We start from the raw sequence: 19,733 nt of genomic DNA on the forward strand, positions 1-19,733 counted from the left end.
TTTCTTCTCTTAAGGCAGATAAAGCTCCAAAGCTCAAGGTCAGGAGTTCATGACCCACAATCTCCATGGGATGGGAAGATCTGGGTAGCCCATCACAGTAGACAGTATTAAGCTAGATGGATCAGTGGTGTATCTTGGCCAGGTGCCCAGAGCTTCTTGCCATGTCGTGTCTGACTCTTCCATTTTTGTGCAGCTCTCTGATCGAGGAACTGAAAGAAGTTGCCTACCCTGTGCTGCGAATCTTACTGCAGCATATTTGTGTCAAGGTAGGTTATAATCTTTACTCTCCTGTCCAGCTGCATAGCATGTCTCACTTCTGAAAAAAGGAGGCATCGTTTTCTTAAAGACAGCTGTGTAGTGGCAGCAGCTGGTGACCAAGCTGCCTTCATGGACTGGCCTTCTGAAAACTTTATTTGGACTGGATTCAGTCCAAGGTTTGCCTGTTTCCTCTCCCCAACTTTAGAATGACCATCTTGTTCGTGCTGTTTTTAGCAACATATAGAGGACCATGTGTTTTTTTGTAACGCTGGAGCTAAACGGTTTTAAAACCAAACAAGCCAGGAATCGGATCTTGAAGTAATCTATTAAAGACATTTACAGTAACTGAATTTCATAATTTTTTTCAGCAGGCCTTTATGATGCAACACAACTCTATGCTGTCATTCAATACATCACATTGCATTCCTTAGGATTCCCCCAGCCTCTGTATCTGGCAGCCTAAGGCCAGTCCCTTGGTTTAATTGGTTGTCAAGCCAGGGATCTCACTTGCACTGGGTCTCATCCAAGGGCTACCCTGCTCCAGAAGTTGCAGCAATTATGATGGATCACCTGACTTCACTTAGCCTTGACAATTTCCTTTATTCCATTTGTTCCAGGTTCCTGATAAGTCTGAATACCGAACATACGCAGCATTGGCTGTGACGCAACTGCTGTACAAATTCCCTTGTGCAGAGCACACAGACTTCATAGCTTGGCTGTATAAATTTTCACTCAATGACAAGGTGAGGGCAGTGGTGGTTTGAACACTGGCCCTTTAGGGAGCCAGCAACATCCCTGACATGCTGCGAGCAATAAACTGAACACCCAGCTAGCCTGTGACTAGTGGTGCCCTGCTTTCTAAGCTACATGGCATCTTGGGGTTCTTCTTCCAACAGGCCTCCTACAGAGTATTTGCTCTTGATGTGGTCTTGGCCCTGTTGGACCTTGCAGAGCGGGAGCAGGACATCACCTTGTCTGAGGAGCAGCAGGCATTTCTGAAACACAAATTCCTAATGCAGACCATGGTCCTGGGGCGGTGCGTGGACAAAGCCCCAACTGTCCGCAGCAAGGCACTTTCAAGCTTTGCTCAGTGTCTCGAAGCGAAATCCACACTAAACAGAGAGAACATCCAGGAGCTGATGCAGGGCAGTAAGTATGGTGGGGGAAGTGAGTGCTGATCATCAACAGGCTTCATGATGTTTCGGACAGAATGTGGGACGTTAGACTAACAGGGTCCAAGATTCAAATCCCTGCTTTGTCCTGAAGTGCACTGATGACCTGGGAGCAGTCAGTATCTCTGAGCCTATTCTACCTCACAGGGTTGTTGAGAGGATTGAGAAGTGTGATAACCCCATGTGCACAGCTCTGAGTTCATTGGAAGAAGGGCTGCCAACTAAGAGATTCTTCAATGCAGCAAGAGAGAACTGGCACTCTGGGTTTCCTTTCTTGTGTTGACTCGCTTCAGTTGATTGTAGAGCTAAGGTCCAGAGCTGGGCATGATCTAGCTCAGAGGCTGCTAGTTGTCAACCCCTCCTCGGCTTCGTGTGAGCTATCCTCAGACAGTGTGTGTGTGTGTGTGTGTGTGTGTGTGTGTGTAAAGCCTTTGGCTGCCAAATTGCATTTAATCATCTTCCTTTTACTTGCCCCTACAGCTGCTAGTTCTACAGTACAGGACTCAAACATGCCTGCAAAGACATTCGTAACCAACACAGAAGGTGAGCCAAGCCACCAGATACTGGTAACCCTTTCAAAATTGCCATGCCTGTTCTTGTAATGTACCAGAGGAACTTGGAATAAATGCTTGAACCTGTTAGGAATGACTCCTGGTGGAGAGAAAGGAGGATAGCTTAAAGACTGCCATGTCTCATACAAGCCTGCCCAGATCTTCAGAAGAGTTCTCTCTGTTTCTATCAATGCCAGAAATCCATTCAGCAGGAATCAAAGAGAGGTCTGTCAGAAACTCTTTGCTCAGGGAACCTTCTCCATTCCCCTTAATACCAACAAGCAGCTCGCTTGATCAACTGGTTGTTTATAGCCAGTGTTCAACTGTGTTGAATTTATTGATGTCTTGTTGTACCTCTGTTCTCACGTTGTCTTTGGTGATTTTGGATTTTACTTTTAATGCTGTTAGCAAGCCCATTGGGTAGAAAGGCAGGACACAGATTAAACAAACAAAGAAACCTAACTCTTAATTATGGGAATGTGCCTTGGCTAAGGCTATAATCCTAAGGCTACAATCTCACCAATTGGTCACCCTTGGAGTTGACATCCCAGACAGGTGGGTGAGTTGTTTAGTAAGACCCTTATTTTTGTCCCTAATCACTTGCCCACCAGCTGTCTAAGACATAAGAGTCCTGCTGGATCAGACCTGAGGCCTGGCTAGTCCAGTATCCTGTTTTCCCAGTTGCTAATCAGATGCCCATGGGGGACTCTATGAGCAGGGCATGAGCATGACAGCAACTGCTCCCACTCTGCCCAGTAACTGGAATCCAGAGGTATATTGCCTCTGATACAGGATGAATGTACCATGGAGTTATTTGGGGGGGAAAGTAGCAGACAAGCCAATGAATGATAATCCACATCTTTATTATTTTCTCCTTCCAAGCTGTCTTCCTTGAATTGCTGGGTCATTATGACATCACAGCTTTAGAGTGACCTCACAAATCTCTTTCTTGGTAGTCTGATCTCTGGGCAACTCTTTGGTTATGGGTAAATGGATCCTGATACTTAGGTGTGGTTTCTGTTCAGTAACCATTATTATTGTTGTTATTATTACTAAAGCTTCCTCCAGCCATTGTCTGAAGACTTTCCCAACATTCAAAACTTTAGAGGTGACCGAAGAGCGCAACACTACTGAGTGTGATGGTATGCTGGACCCATTCTTGGGTTTTCCTTTTTAAAATTCACTCACTTTTTCCTACTTGATCATCTTCAATATATTCAGGGTTGTTGTTTTTTAATTAAGAAAATAGTTACCTGTACAGAATATTGTCAGCTTTATTTATAGAAGAAGATTTCACACATTATATCATGGTTACTTGTGGGGCAGATCTATGTAGAAATTGCGTGTGGCCCACATGGCAATTGTATGTGTGAATGAAGAGCCTTGGGAATTGTAGTTCTATGAAAAAGTTGGGAATTGTAGACCCTTTATTAAAATCATTCGCCCACGCTGGTTGGATGATTGGACACTTTTGCTGCAATCCTGCACCCCCCCCCCTTATTTTGGAGTGAGCCCCATTAAACTCAGTGGTACATAATTCTGCGTAGGCCTAGGATTGTGCTGATTAACAGGTGAGCAAGGAAGAGATGAGAGAGAATCCTGACTGCTTGATTTTCGACTTTATGTGTGTGTGGTATGCGAGTTGTTGTAATGTTTGGTTATCTTTGAGAGGAGAGAGAGCTGGATGCGCATAGTGCCTCTTTTATCTCTCTTTATGCATATTGCCTTGGGCACTTCTGAGTTGAAAAGGTGGCTTGTGTGTGAGGATAGCTAGCTAGCGCATGCCTGTATGAACTGGGAAGGTTCAGGTCTCTCCCCTTAGCCACAGATTTATTAAATGGCCTCGGGCAGGTCAGTATCTCTGTCCTGACCCTATTCGCTCCATGCTCCTCTTTTTACTATGGCAGTGATGATACTGGTCTACTTTTATGGTGCAGTGGAGCATCACTGCATCAAGATAGAACTCAGTTCTCGGCCAATAGGAAGCCAAGGTGGTGGTGGTGGTGGTGGGAAACTTTGAAGTCCCCTCCCCCCAAAGAAGAAGCTTGTAAAGGGCAATTGAAGGAGACTTTCAGAAGAGAAGAATAAAGGAAGATAGCTGAGAGAGAGGAGACAGGCCCACCTGCATAGGGCTAGTTCATGTGCTAGTCTGATGTGCATAGCAGTATGGCAAAGAACATAAGAGACACCCCGCTGGGTCAGAATAAAGGCCCATCTTAATCTACTATCTTGTTTTTCCAAAGACTCTGCATTGAAATCCTCTAGGAGCCCCAGTTCACACGGACGGAAGGCAATAGCCCTTTCCCACTGTTACTCCCTGAGTGCAGCAGTAATTCCACTCACTTGTGGGTCCCAGCAACCTGGTGTAAATGCCTTTGACCCATATTTTCTACCTTTGTGAAGCTGCTTCTGGGGAAAGCCCCGCTACTTGATCCAGGAAGCAGTTGCACACAGAGCCCTGCAATTGGTTGTTGTTGGGGGTTTTTTTTGGGGGGGGGGGAGTATTTTAACCAGTTTTCTTACACATCTCACCCTGTAGGGTGGCACTGTCATGACCAAGCCTTTTGCTCATTTTCCAACCCAGCCTATCCTCAGGTGGGGGCCCACCCTGAGAAACAGGAGTAATGTTTCTGTGTGGTGTCAATTCGACCCCCTTCCAATTCTCATTGGATAACACCTTTGCAACTGTTGTGGAATTACTGAGAGAATGTATGTGAAGTCCTCTTGAGTACTGGAAGCGCTCTATAAGAATGCTAAATCCATACAATGTTCTGCTGAGCATACGATCTTTCCAAAACCTCTTCTCCTCCACCACCATATTTGTTATTGTTTGCTATGTTTATTATTCACTTACAATTTAAGAAGCATACTGTGTACGCAATTTAAAATACATCAAAAAGTTAAGAGCTTCATTCTCTTCTCTCCCACCCCATTGCAACAGGAAAAGAGATCATGGTCATGCTGAGGCTAAGAGCTGCGGATGACAATCCAAGCGTTAGGAAATCCGCCCTCCAGGTATGTTCCTGTCTTCTTTTTGTGCTCCCAGTACCAAAGAATACAAAGCTGTATTCTTTAAAAGTAGCCAGTTTTGCAATGAATCATAAAGGAACACATGGAAAATTGCACAGTACCCAGAAGCGACGTTCTCAATATAATGGCTCCCTCTGATAGCAAGCTCAGTCAGTGAGTGCCAAAAGGATTGTAACCAAAATGAGGCCGCTAAGAAACAAGTGGAGAGGTACTAGAGTGTTTGTGGTTTTTGCAGAAATACTAAATTTTAAAAAGTTTTAAATTACACTTCCCCCTTCAGAGAGGTAATCTCCCTCCCTTAAAACAACAACAACAACAACAACCCACACAGCCCGGGGGGGGGGGGCACAGCATCCATCTTTAGCAGCCACAGAATGCAGATTGTTAGAAGTGGGAAACACTCAGGGGTGGGGAGTGGAGTATCGTGGATGAAGGCATAGCTAATTGGAACACCGAGCAGGGGCGCTCAACACTAATGTAATATTGCAGGTCTCACTTGTCTCCATAACTGAGATCAAGGTATTTCTGGTGGTTTCAAGAGTTGGCCCACTTAGCACAGTGCATTCAACCCTGACAGGCAGAAGGTTCTCCAGGGTCTTTTTCAGCTATGCGCTCTGATCGCTCTTAACTGGAGGTACCAGGGATTTTACCTCCCACTGCATGTGTGTGCATTATTTTTTTTGAAGCTAGAGGCATAGTGAGCTATTTTATACCAGACCAGAAATGTCTCCTCTCACCGGCAACAGCTCTCCAGAGTTTGGGGCAGATGCCATTCCCATCACCTGTCATCTGATCCTTAAAAAACAAAAGAAACCCAAAAGCAATCAGTGCTGGGGACTGAACTTGGGACCTTCTCCATGAGATCAGATGCTCTACCACTTAGTTCTGGTACTTCTCTCCATTCGGCCACCATCTTCATCCTCCCTTAATTCAGAATTGGAAGCATACATAACCCGCACCAAAGTCACTGTGAGAGGGAGGGCTATACTTCTAAATAAATCAAATTATCTTAGATTGGTATTGATAATGGCTGAGAGAAGATTCCCGTCCCTGACAGTGACAGCGAATGATGAATGACCTGAGAAATGTGACCTTAACTTGGCCAAATACTTGATCTCCTGCTGAGAGATTTATTACTGTGTAATGAAATATGTAAGCTTGAATAAATCACTTTTTAACATTTAAACCCTCATGTTTAGAATATTTATAGTGGCATAATGAATCTGTGTGGGAAGGTAATGAATTGGCACACATTTGAATGTGGAACTGCACAGACATCAGTTGTGCTGAATATTGTAGGTTTCTGTAGCTGGAATAATTGGCTTGTTCCAGACTCCCCCGAGGGTGGCCACCATCCAGGGACCAAAGACTGCTAGCATGATGGCTTTGGAATCTGGGTCTCAAATTTGGCAAGACAGCCTGTCCCAAATTTCCAGATCAAAGCTCTGGGATGATCCTGACATCCCTCAGTGTGTGTCTGTCACTTAAGGCAAGGACTGGGGCCAGGTCTTTTCCCTTCCTGACAAACTTTTGGCAGCAGTGGGTGGGGCCAAAGGTGGAAATAGGCGGGGCAACAAATGCTGGCATTCTTTTTTGTATAGTGAGCTAGTTTCTACTCCAATTCACATACCCCTCTCTATCCTCCAGGCAAGTAAGAAGCATTCTCACAGTTCAGAGATACATTCCAACCAGGCAAAGATGCTCAATGAGGTTGCAAAGCAAGGCTGGTGCGAGGTGTGGCCTGGGAAGAGACCCAGTGGCTGGATAGAGAGATCTGGAGGGCCATATCTGGCCTCCAGGCCTGAGGTTCCCCCATCTCTGACAGATGTGTACTTGTCCGATCCCTAGGTGTTGATGAGCATCTTGAAGCACCATGTGATTTCCTGCACCTTGGAAGACTTGGGCACGCTCCAGGATCGATGTCGTGATGCTGCCGTCTCTGTGAGGAAGCAAGCCCTGCAGTGTATCACAGACCTGTTACTGGTGAGAGAAGTTGCTGGCTTTGCTCTTGGATGTGGCTGTGTATGAGAACTACAAAAAAAAAGCAGCCAATCACTACAACTTCAGAATGCAGCACCCGAGCAGTACTAATTCTCCACTAATGAAAGATGAGTACAGTAGTACCTGGGGTTAAGAACTTAATTCGTTCTGGAGGTCCGTTCTTAAGCTGAAACTGTTCTTAATATGAGGTACCACTTTAGCTAATGGGGCCTCCTGCTGCCGCTGCGCCGCTGCCAAGCGATTTCTGTTCTCATCCTGAAGCAAAGTTCTTAACCCAAGGTACTATTTCTGGATTAGCGGAGTCCGTAACCTGAAGCGTCTGAAACCCGAGGTACCACTGTAATTGAGACTTTGGTGATACTTTGTTTATTGATTCTGTGCATGGCCATCACTATCACCCCCAGCCACTATTTTACACCAAACATTGATGGGTGGACCTTAGAGGTCTAGTGTAAAAACAGAATAGACCGCACAAGTTTTTTCAAAGAAGAGATCCTTCACCGTGGAAGCTCCTATTCTTTGGACCCTCTTGTCCATTGCTATTAGGTAGATGCCTTCACTGTATTGTTTTCAACACCCACTAAAGACTTGTGTGTCTGGGCAGACTTGCTTAAACAAAACAAGTTTAATATGTGTTTGAATTTTATTATGTGTGTATTTACATATGAGTTTGCTTATATTTTAATGTTAGCTTCCTTTTAACATTTGGTTTTGTCAAATTTTTTAATGAATATTTTATATTCTATGCAAAGTTCTTAGCGCTTATGGATTTTTAAACAGTAGATAAGTTAAATGTCAGTCCGGTCCCTGGTTTAAAGCATATTTTGGTTCTGTATATCCTTATATCAAAGAGGACGGAACCAAACGGAAAGCTTTCAAGCTGCCCTATCCCATTTTATTTTGCTCTAATGGCAGGACAGCCCATGTTTAGGTAAAAATTCAAGGCTGCTCATCCTTGTACCATTTCAGGCAACCTGTGATTAGCTGAAGAGCATTGTGATCATTTGCCTGCTTCTGATGCCTCATTATCTGAAATGTCTGTCTTAATGTGATCAGTTGATCTCTATCGGTCTCCTTTCAGTCTCAGCCAGACAATGTTCTGATACAGAAGGCCTGGCTGACGGGTGTTGTTCCCGTCGTCATGGACTGCGAGGACTCGGTGAAGGGGAAAGCCTTGGAGTTACTGGACCGGCTCTTGCTGCAGCCTATCAAGCACTGCAATAAGTTCTCCCGTGAGGACAGAGGCCAAGTGTTGGCCTGGGACCTCCTTATGCACTTCACAAAAGAGAGTCAAGAACTGAGGTATAGTCCGTAGCACATGCAGAGCTATCCCTGTGTGGAGCGTCACCTATAATCTTACGCTCATGTTGTCATGCATTTTCAACTTTTGGCACTATATGAATATAACCGCTTTGCCTTTAATCAGATGCTCTGCAACTGAGCCACGGCTGTTCACCTGGTCTTATTGTTAGGAATTTTCTTCTAATGTTAAGCCAAGAGTTGCTTCCTTGCAAGTTCCACCAGTTAGCTCCAGTCCTGTCCTGCAGAGCAACAGAGAACAAGCATGGCAGATGTACAGTTATTGGAAGATAACGGATATGTGTCCCCTTAAGAACATGAGAAGAGCCTGCTAGATCAGGCCAGTGATCAGTCTAGTCCAGCATTCTGTTCTCACAGCGGCCAGCCAGATGCCTGTAGGAAACCCACAACCACAACCTGATCACGAGAGCATTTCCCCCTCCTGCGCTTTCCATAAACTGGTATTCAGTTTATAGTTTCTCTGACAGTGAACCATCATGTGAACCATACCCATCATGATTAGTAGCCATCAAAAGTCTTATCATGTATCAATTTGTCTAGTCTTATTTGAAGGTCATCTAGGTTGGTGGCCATCTCTGGAGGGGGGAACCAAAGATCTGGAGCTTGTGTGGTTGCAGGAATCATTTTCCCATAGTCCGAAACTCCAGGCTTCCTGAACTCAAACTGAGAAGCAGAAGAGATGGACAAGCGGCTTCCATCTGAGAAAGGGTCATTTCTAGTTGGCTGCCAAGGCCAGTCAAAATTTGTGGAACCCAGATAAGTGAGAGGCTCTTGGGATCTGGGTCTGTGGTGGTGTTTGTATAGGGAACCTCTGGGCCACTAGTTGCCTATTGCTTAATGTAGCCCTTTTGAGTGCAGAGATTGTGGAATGATAATCGGAAGCATGCAAATGAGAAAGGCAACTATCATTCATTAAGAAAGAGGCATTTGTCTTCATTCTGGAGCGCAATATGCTGCTTGTCTGACTAAGCTTTGATTCCATCTTTTGTAAGAGACCTCAAAAGGGATGAGGAGATGCTTTTAGAATGACAAGAATACGTGTGCTGATTAAAAGCAGCGTATGTTTTATTAGTCAACAGCGTGTAACAGTTACTGAAATAGATCACTTGCTCATGGGTCGTGCCGCGGTGGAATTTGTGATACTGTCACAAGTCCCAATTTTGGGCCTTGCGTGGTATAATTGGCATTTCTATATTGCTTGCTGCGTTTTCAAAAGCACCTCTATACCTCTCTTCCCCTTTCCCTCTTTAGAACTGGGGGAAACATAAGTCAATTACTAATTTTTAAAATTCATTTGGGCCACAACGGGGGAGCATTTTGCACAGAGAAGTAAGATATTTGGTGGCCAGAAATGATGCAGGTCCAACCTGCTCTTAGTCACAAATATGTTTCATATTTAAGGTGGGGTGGGATAGAAAGCTGTCTGTAGGTTTGCTGTTCTGAATTTAATGTTTTTGAATATTCTTAATTTTCCATCTGCTTTGGTAAAGGTTTCCAGGAATCTAAAACATATGCAAGTTATTGCTGCCATGGTAGTACCAGGCAAGCAGAATGACTGTGTTCAGACATAATGATAAATGATGTCTTGTTATTATGGGAATGTGTCTTGGGTGCTCACATGATGTCTCGCCCCCTTCCTCCGGTACAGCAATGAGGAGCATAGAAACTTTGCTTCCATTTTCAGTTAACCACAGTTGTGTGTTACCTGGTTTAAACAGGCCACCTTTGTAAACCAAAGTTTGAGGTTGGCTTAACCATTGTTGCCATCCAGGCATAACACCAAGCTGTGGTTAGTCAAATGTTCCAAGCAAGTTGGGTGATTGTGTCGGAGAAGGAGAGCAGAGAACGCATGAGGCTTGTGCATAATGTTGTCATTGTTATATTTATACCCCACCCATCTGGGTATTATACAGCATGTATGAAAAATTGTAAAACATCAGTCATTTTAAAAAATCCCAGTACAGGGCTGCCTTCAGATGTCTTCAGTTTATTTCCTTGACATCTGATGGGAAGGCATTCCACAGGGCGGGTGCCACTACCGAAAAGACCCTCTGCCTGGTCCCTGTGACCTCACTTCTTGCAATGAGTGAACTATGGCTTAGGACTGCCTCTAGACTATTGTGGTATAGCAGATGGAATTTGGAGGAACATGGGTTCCAATTCTTGCTGTCTGTAAAGCTAGCCAGCATTTCTCAACCTAGTCTACCTTACAAGGTGGCTGTGAGGATGACATGCGACAGCCCAGTTTAAGGCAGTTCATCCGAAGATGGCCATTTTTTTGCTACCACTAAGCACCCTTTGTTTCTGTCCTGTCTTTCAGCCGCTACTTGACCAGAGCTTTCCACATATGGTCGAAGCAGGGGAAATTCTCCTCCGTGTTTGTTAGCAGCGTCGTCTCCCATACCGAAACTGAGCGTGCTGCTCCTGCTTGGATGTTGCTGGCAAAGGTCTCCGGCTCTTCACCCAAGCTAGATTACACCAAGATAATTAAAGCTTGGGACAGTATCAGCAGGCAAGTGTGACTTGGCCCAGGTGGGAGGCAGCCCTGTGTGTCATTCAGAGAACGATTTTTGTCTTACTCCACCAGGGCTGTTTGCAACTTGAACATTCTGGTTCTTTCAGGGAGCCTGGTGCTTGCTGGCAGACCATGGTGCACATCCTATGTGTGATTGGGAACACTGCAAAGCACCTGCCCAGCAGCAGCCAAAGCAGACTGATGGGTGAGTGTCCATTTGAAAAGCCAACTTTACCCATCTTCTGTTTTCGTGTTGTCCTAGAGCTCTCTACCTGTCACCTGAACTAACCGTCTGGTCTGTCTGCCTCTCTCACCAGCTCATGTTAAGCTGCTTGATATTCTTCTTTCCCCCCACAGATGATATCAAATGTTGGCTGCAGGACTCCCAGTGTCCTCTGGAGGCGATTAGCCCAGCCATAGAGACTCTGCAGAAGCTCTGCACTGCCTCCTCAGATGCCCCAAAGGAGACCCAGGTGAGGCTCAGAAATCTGCCTTCTAAGCACTGAACGCCCCACTGGTTACCCTTCTTGAAACTGTCCTTGAGCTATGCTTGCCTCCCCATGCTTAGTAACACACGAGAGAAGCAGTGGCGAGTCCTACTGAGAGGAGGGGTTCTTCTGAAGCTTGTTTGGGATTTCTCAGCAGTGCAATCAGTTGTAGCCAATCAGCTTCCCTGAAGGACTGCTTTCTCGACACCACAAGTTGCCCCTTTTGATATTAGCAGCTGCCAGGATTTAGTCGGAGCGGGCCTGCTTTGCTTCAATTCCTGGCACTGCCAAGTTAAAAAGATTTGCTAGCAGGTGCTGTGGGGGCCACCTGCCCGAGACCCTGCAGAGATGCTGCCACTCAAGATTGGGCTGGGTCAATGGAAGCATGGAAGTTGATTTTAATAGTACACTTTTGAGACTGCTAGCCATCTTTTCCTGGTTTGGAAGAAAGGGAAGATTATGTCCATAATAATAATAATAATAATAATACTGTGATGATGATGATACTGTAATAATAATAAATTTCTTATATGCCTTCCATCTGACTTGGTTGCCCCAGCTACTCTGGGTGGCTTCCAGCAAAATATAAAAACATCAAGCATTACAAACTTCCCAATACATGGCTGCCTTCAGAGGTCTTCTAGAAGTCTGATCATTTCTTACCTTCTTGGCATCTGATGTGAGGTCATTACACAGGGTGGGTATCACTATCAGGACGCCCCCTGCCTGGTTCCCTGTAACTTCACTTTTCACAATGAGGGAACTGCCGGAAGCCCCTCAGAGCTGGACCTCAGTATCCGGCTGAAAGATGGGGGTGGAGACTTCTTTTCACATATACAGGACCGCATCAACAGCCCGGAAATGTACTGGGAACCAATGGAGATCCTTTAGGACCAGTGTTATATGCTTCCAGTGGCACCCAGTCACCAGTCTAGCTGCCGTATTCTGGGTTAGTTGTAGTTTCCGAGTCACCTTCAAAGGTAGCCCCACATAGAGTGCACATAGACTGCATTGCAGTCATCCAAGCAGGAGATAGCCAGAGCAATAATGAAAGGCTTCCACATTTGATTGCTTATGCAGGGGTACTAACTTAAATTAAATGTTGTGGGGGCCCAGGTAAGCCCCACCACACATAATTGATCACATGATGCAGTGATCACACACCATTTGAATGGGAATGACAATGGGGGGGCCTTCAAATATTTTATTGTAAGGGCCAAAGCCCCCACGGCCCCTAGGAGTTGGCTCCTATGCCATGAAGAGAGGGGCTGTGTGGATGGGCAAAGACCTTGTTCCTATCTCAGTTTATTATTACTGGGTGAGGCCTGATATAAAGCAGTTTCCTATCACTGCAGAGGAGTGTTGGGTGTTCTCTTGCTTACCAAGGAGCAGTGATGAGGTCTGGCCAGCACCCAACATTACAAAAAAAAAAATAGTATACCCTAAAATACTTCTCAGAGCCCTTTGAATCATTCACACGTTCCCCAATAACTGCTGGAAGCGGGGGTGTGGTGTTCTTGGCAGAGGAGTTGATGTGGAAAGGTCTCATTAATGCCAGAAAATTCAAAAACCGCATAATGATTCTTTGGCCACTGTGGAAAGGGTCTGTTAAGACAATTTAGCCCGCTCCCTGCAGCTGGGTTTCCAAAATAAACCCGCATTGTTCTCTTCTGGAAGAGGCTTCTCATCAAAGGAAAAACTGCTGACTTTTTAAGAGTAATCAGGGGATTTTCTCAGCGTCGTGGTCTGAGAAACTTACATGTTGGGAGGGAGAGAAGGGGAGAGGGAGAGAAGCAACAGTGGTTCCTTAGTAAAGAATTAAATCAAGGTGTCTCCATGTTTGAACAGGATATGCTGAACAACTTATTTGGGGGTCTTGTAGCCACGTGTGATCATTTCATCTCGAGTATAGTCCTCCAAGAGCGCAGAGCAGAGCAGCTACTACAAGAAGATGCCTTGGTAAGTGAGACCAGACTATTATTATTTATTAGCTGCATTTATATGCAATCTTTCTTCCCAAGCACCCAAGGTGGTTTACAGTTTTAAAGTACTAAGGCAAATGTTCTAACATGCAAAATTGGGAGCGGGGAGAAAGGAGCCGACCAACTAGAGCAGGCCCTGGTGTTTCCCTGTACCTGCCTCCCTCACCCTCTTCTTCATCCTCAAAGGGTGGGTGGTATCTGTTGGTTCTTAAATGTTGCGTTTCTAACATCTTCCTTTGTTCAGCAGCACCAACCTACAGCTTAAACAAGGGATGTGACGGAGCTAGAAACTTCACAGTTCACTAGAGTTGTTCTGTACAGTATGTTAACTCTCAGTGGTCTCCTTTTGGTAGGTTAGACATCTCTTTATCTTGGGTGAGGCTGCACAGCTCTGTCCCGCCAAAGTGGAAAAACACATTTTCTTACTGATACAGTCCATCCTGGCTAGTTCTGACACACTGGGCGAAGGTAAGGCCTTCCTCTTCTTTTGGTGTGCCCTTTTAGAGGGTAGCTGCCCAGTTTTGGCTGCCCCATTCTAACTTTGGCGTGGTTCTTTCCCTAGCGTCCAGCTCTGGGAGTAGCGAGGACCTTCCACCATCTCAACCATTGTCCCAGTTCAGAGACTCTGTGTTTCCGTCTGTTGTCAGAGCTCACGCATTCATTACGCTAGGTAAGAGCTCTCCCTTGCACAAGAACTCCTTACCATGTGCCATCTTTTCTTGTTCTCCTCATCCTTCCCCAGTAAACCTTGGTGATATATCCAGGCCAGTCAGCCTTTTTCAGCTCGAGAGCTGCATAACCTTCTGAGAGCTCCATGCCAGTGTGGATGGGGCCAGAGGGGAAAGTTGATAGGTTTTTCTCCTATGTGCAGTAGGTGTGTGGGTGTACTTACCCCCCCCCAGCCAATCCTCCATGCAGGCAAGCAAGGGGGCATGATCAGAGTTCAAAAACACATTTCAGCTAGGCAAACACACTCAAGGAGAGTGCAAAGCAAAGCTGGGAAGAGATGCAGTCTGGGGAGAGGCTTAGGGAGCTGCATTTGCCCCCCACCCCTGCCAGGACTGCGGTTTAAAATATCCCCTGCTATAGACTCCTTCTACCCAGAGAAACTAAGCAGCTGAGTTTGGATGTTGGAAATGGTAGGCATTGAGACTTAGTCATACTCTGGGTAGAACCACTGAAATCAAATGGGTTTTAAATGAACCATGGCTAATCTAAGTCCCATTGATTTCTGTGAGTTTACACTAGAAATGGTTAAGTCTTGAGCCAGTTGACTGTCTTTAATGATGGCAGTGTGTTGGTCTAGTGGGACTGCAGGTTGCACACAAGGGTCTCCCTTCGGCCCTTGAGCCACCCTTCCCCCGTTTGTTCTTACAGAGGATTATTTCTCTTTCCGATTGCTTCCGCGTCACTTTGCTTGGGCCTGCCACACAGGCGGAAGAGATCAGTCCAGTGGCTCAAGCCTAATCCTCCTCCTTCCTCCCGGCTTCTTGCTCTTTGATAGGTAAGCTTTGCCTCCAGCATGAGGACCTGGCAAACAAATGCATTCCCGCCTTGGTTCGAGAACTAGAGCTGTCCAAGGACGTGGCTGTCCGCAATAATGTCGTCATCGTGATTTGTGACCTCTGTATCCGCTACACCAACAAGGTAGACAGGTACATCCCCGATGTCGCCATATGCTTGAAGGATCCAGAACCTTTGATCCGGAAGCAGACGCTCATTCTCCTTACCAACCTCTTGCAGGTGAGTCAAGCACAGGTTGGCCTTGGGGTCTTCTCTGTTGTGCTGCACTTTGGCTCTGATGTCAAGGATGGCATGTCACAACAGGAGGCCCTAAGTTTGCAGCCCTTAGGATGGTGAAGGAGAGCCAGTTTAGTGTAGCAGATGGATTGAACAGATGTCAGTTCAGTTCCCCACCACCACCTCAGAAGCTCAAAATATGGCCTTCAGACAGTCACTGTCTCCTCTCTCATCTTAATCTCACAAGGTCCCTGGGAAGATAAAATGGAGAGGGAATCTGGGCAGGGATGTGATTTCCAGTAGATGGGAGTAGGGCTTTGCTGCTCTATGCACCTCATCCCTTGGCAACCAAAACTAGAATAATTTGGGCATCAGACTAAGAACGAGAGAATAGGTGAAGATATACAACCATTGCTCGTTTTACGTAATTATGGGTCATAGAGTTCATTAAACTTGCACATCAAGGATTTGCGGTGGATGTTAGCAGACTTGTATGCATGCTGTGGATTCTGTGGAAAGCCTCTGAAGCACGCTCATCCTCTCCCCCTCCCAACTTTTGTTGTTGCATAGGAAGAATTTGTGAAATGGAAAGGATCCCTCTTCTTCAGATTTGTCAGTGTTTTGGTGGACCCATATCAGGAGATCGCAAGGTAACACCATCACTTCTTCCCCCGCCCCGGAGTCCTAAAAGGGATGAAACCTGGTTCTGCTTCCGCATTTTGCTTATGTCTGAATGATGGGGGAAATCTTGCAATTCGTTCCCACTTGGTTATTTATAAGAACAACTCTGAAAAGTAGAAAACATTTTTTAAATAAAAGCTCTGGCGTCTACAGTTCCGCTCAGCAAGCACAGACTTGGGGAGAAACTATTTTACCCTTCCCATCGTTTTATCTTTTCATGATGTCTTTGTTAGTCCTTACAAAGCAGGTGTGGATAACACCCATTCAGGTGTTCTTTCCTTCCTCTCCACCAAAAGGAGCAAGAACAAAAGGCCTTAACCTAATTTTTGGCTGCATTTGCAAAAGAAAAATATGTTGAGTAGGCACAGCCATTGGGTGGGTGGAGAGATTTAAACTTCATCCCGATGCAATGCAAATTGCCCCCTCTTCAGTCAGTTGATGAGCAGGGATGGACCAGGCCCATTCACATCAGCTGGGAAATGGGGAGCTGTGAGTAGGCGGGTGAGCGTGTGTGTGTCTCTTACTTTCATAAAAAAGTGTTTATAAGTCTGCTTAATGTTTTAAAATCTTTCCTGTGGGTTTGGGATTGGAAAATCTTTTGGGATTGTCAGTGGCAATTTGACATTTCCCACATGTATGCTTTCTTAAGATTAATTCTGAAACTCATTCCCAGGCTTTTAAGAAGTTGTCCTAAAATACGGGTCTAACAGGGACAACCTTGTTGCCCTTTGGCTTTCATACAGCACCTGCAGTTGGTGTCACATTTTTCCTGTCTCTCCAGCTGGTGGCAGTCTTGTATCATCCTTTAATGTGCTTTCTGCACAGCTGTTTATGTCTCTGTGTGTCCACTTTCTGTTTCGAGGGTAAAAACGGACACTACTCATTGGTCACCTGATTAAAGAAATCTGAGTCAATTAATTGTAATTGATTAATTACCTTGCACTGCAGACAAAACACTAGTCCAGGAGCCAGAAGAATCCTTTCTTTGTTTTTAGGCCACACACACAAATACACGCATCATCTTACACACTCATCATTTTAGAAGACACAAAGAGATGGTGCCTCTTCTGAGATGGTTTTTCCACTCTTTTTTAAAATCAGTATTTGTCCTTAAATGATTTAAAAGATCTGTTGTCTGATCTGTTAAGAGACCTTTTTTCACCTGATTAAAAATATTTAATCTACTTGATCTGGACTATTAAATGTTGTGTCTCTTTCACCTGGAAGCTCTGGGTGAAATTAACTTAGGCATGGGGGATCTGTAAGACTCCAACTCCCAGCATCATTGACCACTGACGATGATAGCTAGGATGGCTGGGAGTACCAAAAGCATCTAGAGCAGGCATGGCTAAACTTTGCCCTCCAGCTGTTTTGGGACTACAACTCCCATCATCCCTAGCTAACAGGGCCAGTGGTCAGGGATGATGGGAATTGTAGTCCCAAAACAGCTGGAGGGCCAAGTTTGGCCATGTCTGATCTAGAGGGTCACAGGTTCCCTATTCCCTGGGTTAACCCATCTCGACCCTGGGGTTAGGCTGACAGGTACAGATTTTGCCCAAGACCACCTAGACTGAAAAAGGTCTGCTGCACAATTAGGTGTACAGTGTGACCAAATAAGAACCTATCTTTCCTGAGACCAACACTATCCACTTCCGGCTCACACCACATGGTGGCTGTCTTCTTGTGCTTCCAAAAAGACAATCAGGATCCCAAATGTTTTCAGGTTATGTCTTCTTATCAGGTCCGTCATTGACAGAATAGCGAGCTTCGGAAGTCACGGAACTCTTTGTGTAGTCTAATTCTGTGGCTTTCTAAAACTTACTACATGGTAAAAGTACCTGTTTTTTCAAAAGGTACTGTCCAAACTAGCTTGTATCCTATATTTCCGCAGATTCAAAAATAATAATCTCTTCTTAATTTTTTTATTTTTTAAATGGAAGCATTTGAGCTCGGCCATTAAAAATGCCTTCAACCAGATAAGGTGAATGTTCTAGACCTCTCTGTATGATCCCAAATCAGAATGTGACATTTCCTAAGCTCACTGTGTGCCTTATGCCAGGCATTAATTGTAGCAGAAGATGCAATTTGGGCATATCGGTGTGAGCTGCTGCTGATCCATATTGCATCTTCTTTTGAGTCTGAAATCCCTGTCATCATTTAGATCCTTGCAGATTTTCTGCATTTAGATAGCCTGCTTATTTGGGGGTTAAATCTGCAGGATTTATTTGAAGAAATTGGTTTAAAGTCTATCTCAGTATCTTACCCCCCCTTACTGTTTTTACTGGTGTATCTATAAGACTCCTTGCCCATGAGCTTGAGCATTCTATTTAAAAAATAATAACAACACACACACACACACACACACACACACACACCAGATAGCCAGGTGCTTCTGGATTAAGACAAGCACTTTCTCTTATAGTTTGTCCCCAGCATCCTCGACTTGAAAAGGAACACAGAAAGTTGCCATATATCAAGTCAGACCATTAGTTCATTAAGCTCAGTATTGTCTATATCAGGGTTTCCCAAACCTGAGCCTCTAGCCACTTTTGGACTACAACTCTCATCATTCCAAGCCAGCAGGACCAGCGGTCAGGGCTAATGGGAATTGTAGTCCAAAAACAGCTGGAGACTCAAGTTTGAGAAGCCCTGGTCTATATTGTCTGGCAGCAGCTCTCTGCAGTTTCAGGCCAGGAGTCTCTCCCGGTTTTGACTCGAAATGCCATTGGAGATTGAACCTGGGGCCTTCTGTGTGTGAAATAGATGCTCTCCTGGGGCCCTTTCCTGGTATTCTGGTTCTGAGGGTTGCATTTAGTGGCAGTGGCTAATAGCTGTTGACAGACAGTCCCTCTAAAAAATGATCTTGATGCTTTTTAAAAGCCACCCATGTTAATCACCATCGCCCCCGCCTTGTGGCAATATATTCCGCGAGCTTAATTATGCATTCATTTTGACTCTGTGTGAGTTTAATTTTACTTATCTGTACTTCAGTCATTCTTCAATGCAGAGCTTTCCCCATCCCCCCATTCGCTCCTCCACAGCAGCCTGTTACAGCGTTGAGACCGTAGCAGTGAGCTGCCTTTTCCTGTGGAGCGCATCAACGTTTCATTTAAAAGCTGCCCGGCTATTAATGGGGTATTCTCAATAAATGCCCACACGTAGGGAGCGAGTAATTTTATTAAAAAACGCTCCCTAGTCATTGTGGATTCCAAGCTGTGTCTCAGGCCGGGAATACCAGATCTCCTTAATAAGATCTTGCTAGCACGAATGACTGCTGGTTAATTATCACAAACACTGTAATTACTGTCGGTGTTTACTGTTCAACTGAGTTATTTCTCTCTTTAATTATGTTGAATTATAATTAGAAGCAAAATTGCAGGATGGGCCCTGAAAGCTTTTCAAAGGAGTCTTGGATAAGGGAGCGGTGTAACAATAGACCCCGTGTTTCTTAAACATTGTGACGTTTAAGCACCACTCTGATTTGAGGTGGGCTTCAGCAAGGGAGGGGAACCCGTGGCCATGTAGAGCTTTGGGACTGTAGTTCCCTTCAACACACTCATCATTGGCCATGTTGGCTGGGGCGGATGGGAATTAAAGCTCACCATCAGAAGAACCACACAATTTCCCCCACCCCCCACCCCAGGCTGCATTTTGAGAGAGGCCATTTTCTCTTGGCTTCTGTGCCACTCAGCTGGTCCGTTGCAAAATGTCACCAGTCTACAGAAAAAAAAGTACAGGACAGGCAACCTCCGATTTAAGCGTGACAGATATGTGCACATTCATGCTTGGTGCACGTAGCACAAACCCGGAAGTGACCCAGAAACGTCATAAAATACATCACTAAAAAGGGGAGGCAGAATGGGGTGTTTCAACCACACACGACTTCATGCAAGCGCACAATAACCTGGAATGTGACTTCCGCACAAATCTGGCGTTGCCTTATGTGATTTAGGTACTTTTGGTCCATATCTTGCGATTGTGTCACAAGAAAAAGG

General features: G+C 45.2%; 1 protein-coding gene across 1 annotated transcript in view; it reads left to right on the top strand.

Annotated features, from left to right (window-relative positions):
* The window catches only part of NCAPD3 (non-SMC condensin II complex subunit D3), a 46,202-nt gene that overhangs the window by 14,984 nt on the left and 11,485 nt on the right, over positions 1–19,733 (top strand). Inside the window, exons 9-24 of the mRNA XM_081843055.1 lie at positions 194–266; positions 876–1,001; positions 1,155–1,407; positions 1,911–1,973; positions 3,040–3,123; positions 4,923–4,996; positions 6,860–6,994; positions 8,094–8,314; positions 10,653–10,848; positions 10,959–11,052; positions 11,205–11,320; positions 13,184–13,294; positions 13,671–13,785; positions 13,880–13,987; positions 14,822–15,060; positions 15,628–15,707. Coding sequence (XP_081699181.1) covers positions 194–266; positions 876–1,001; positions 1,155–1,407; positions 1,911–1,973; positions 3,040–3,123; positions 4,923–4,996; positions 6,860–6,994; positions 8,094–8,314; positions 10,653–10,848; positions 10,959–11,052; positions 11,205–11,320; positions 13,184–13,294; positions 13,671–13,785; positions 13,880–13,987; positions 14,822–15,060; positions 15,628–15,707 — 2,088 coding nt within the window. The remainder of the gene's footprint in view (positions 1–193; positions 267–875; positions 1,002–1,154; positions 1,408–1,910; positions 1,974–3,039; positions 3,124–4,922; positions 4,997–6,859; positions 6,995–8,093; positions 8,315–10,652; positions 10,849–10,958; positions 11,053–11,204; positions 11,321–13,183; positions 13,295–13,670; positions 13,786–13,879; positions 13,988–14,821; positions 15,061–15,627; positions 15,708–19,733) is intronic.

This window comes from Podarcis erhardii (genome assembly GCF_964252035.2).
Source record: "Podarcis erhardii genome assembly, chromosome: 16".
Taxonomy (NCBI): domain Eukaryota; kingdom Metazoa; phylum Chordata; class Lepidosauria; order Squamata; family Lacertidae; genus Podarcis; species Podarcis erhardii.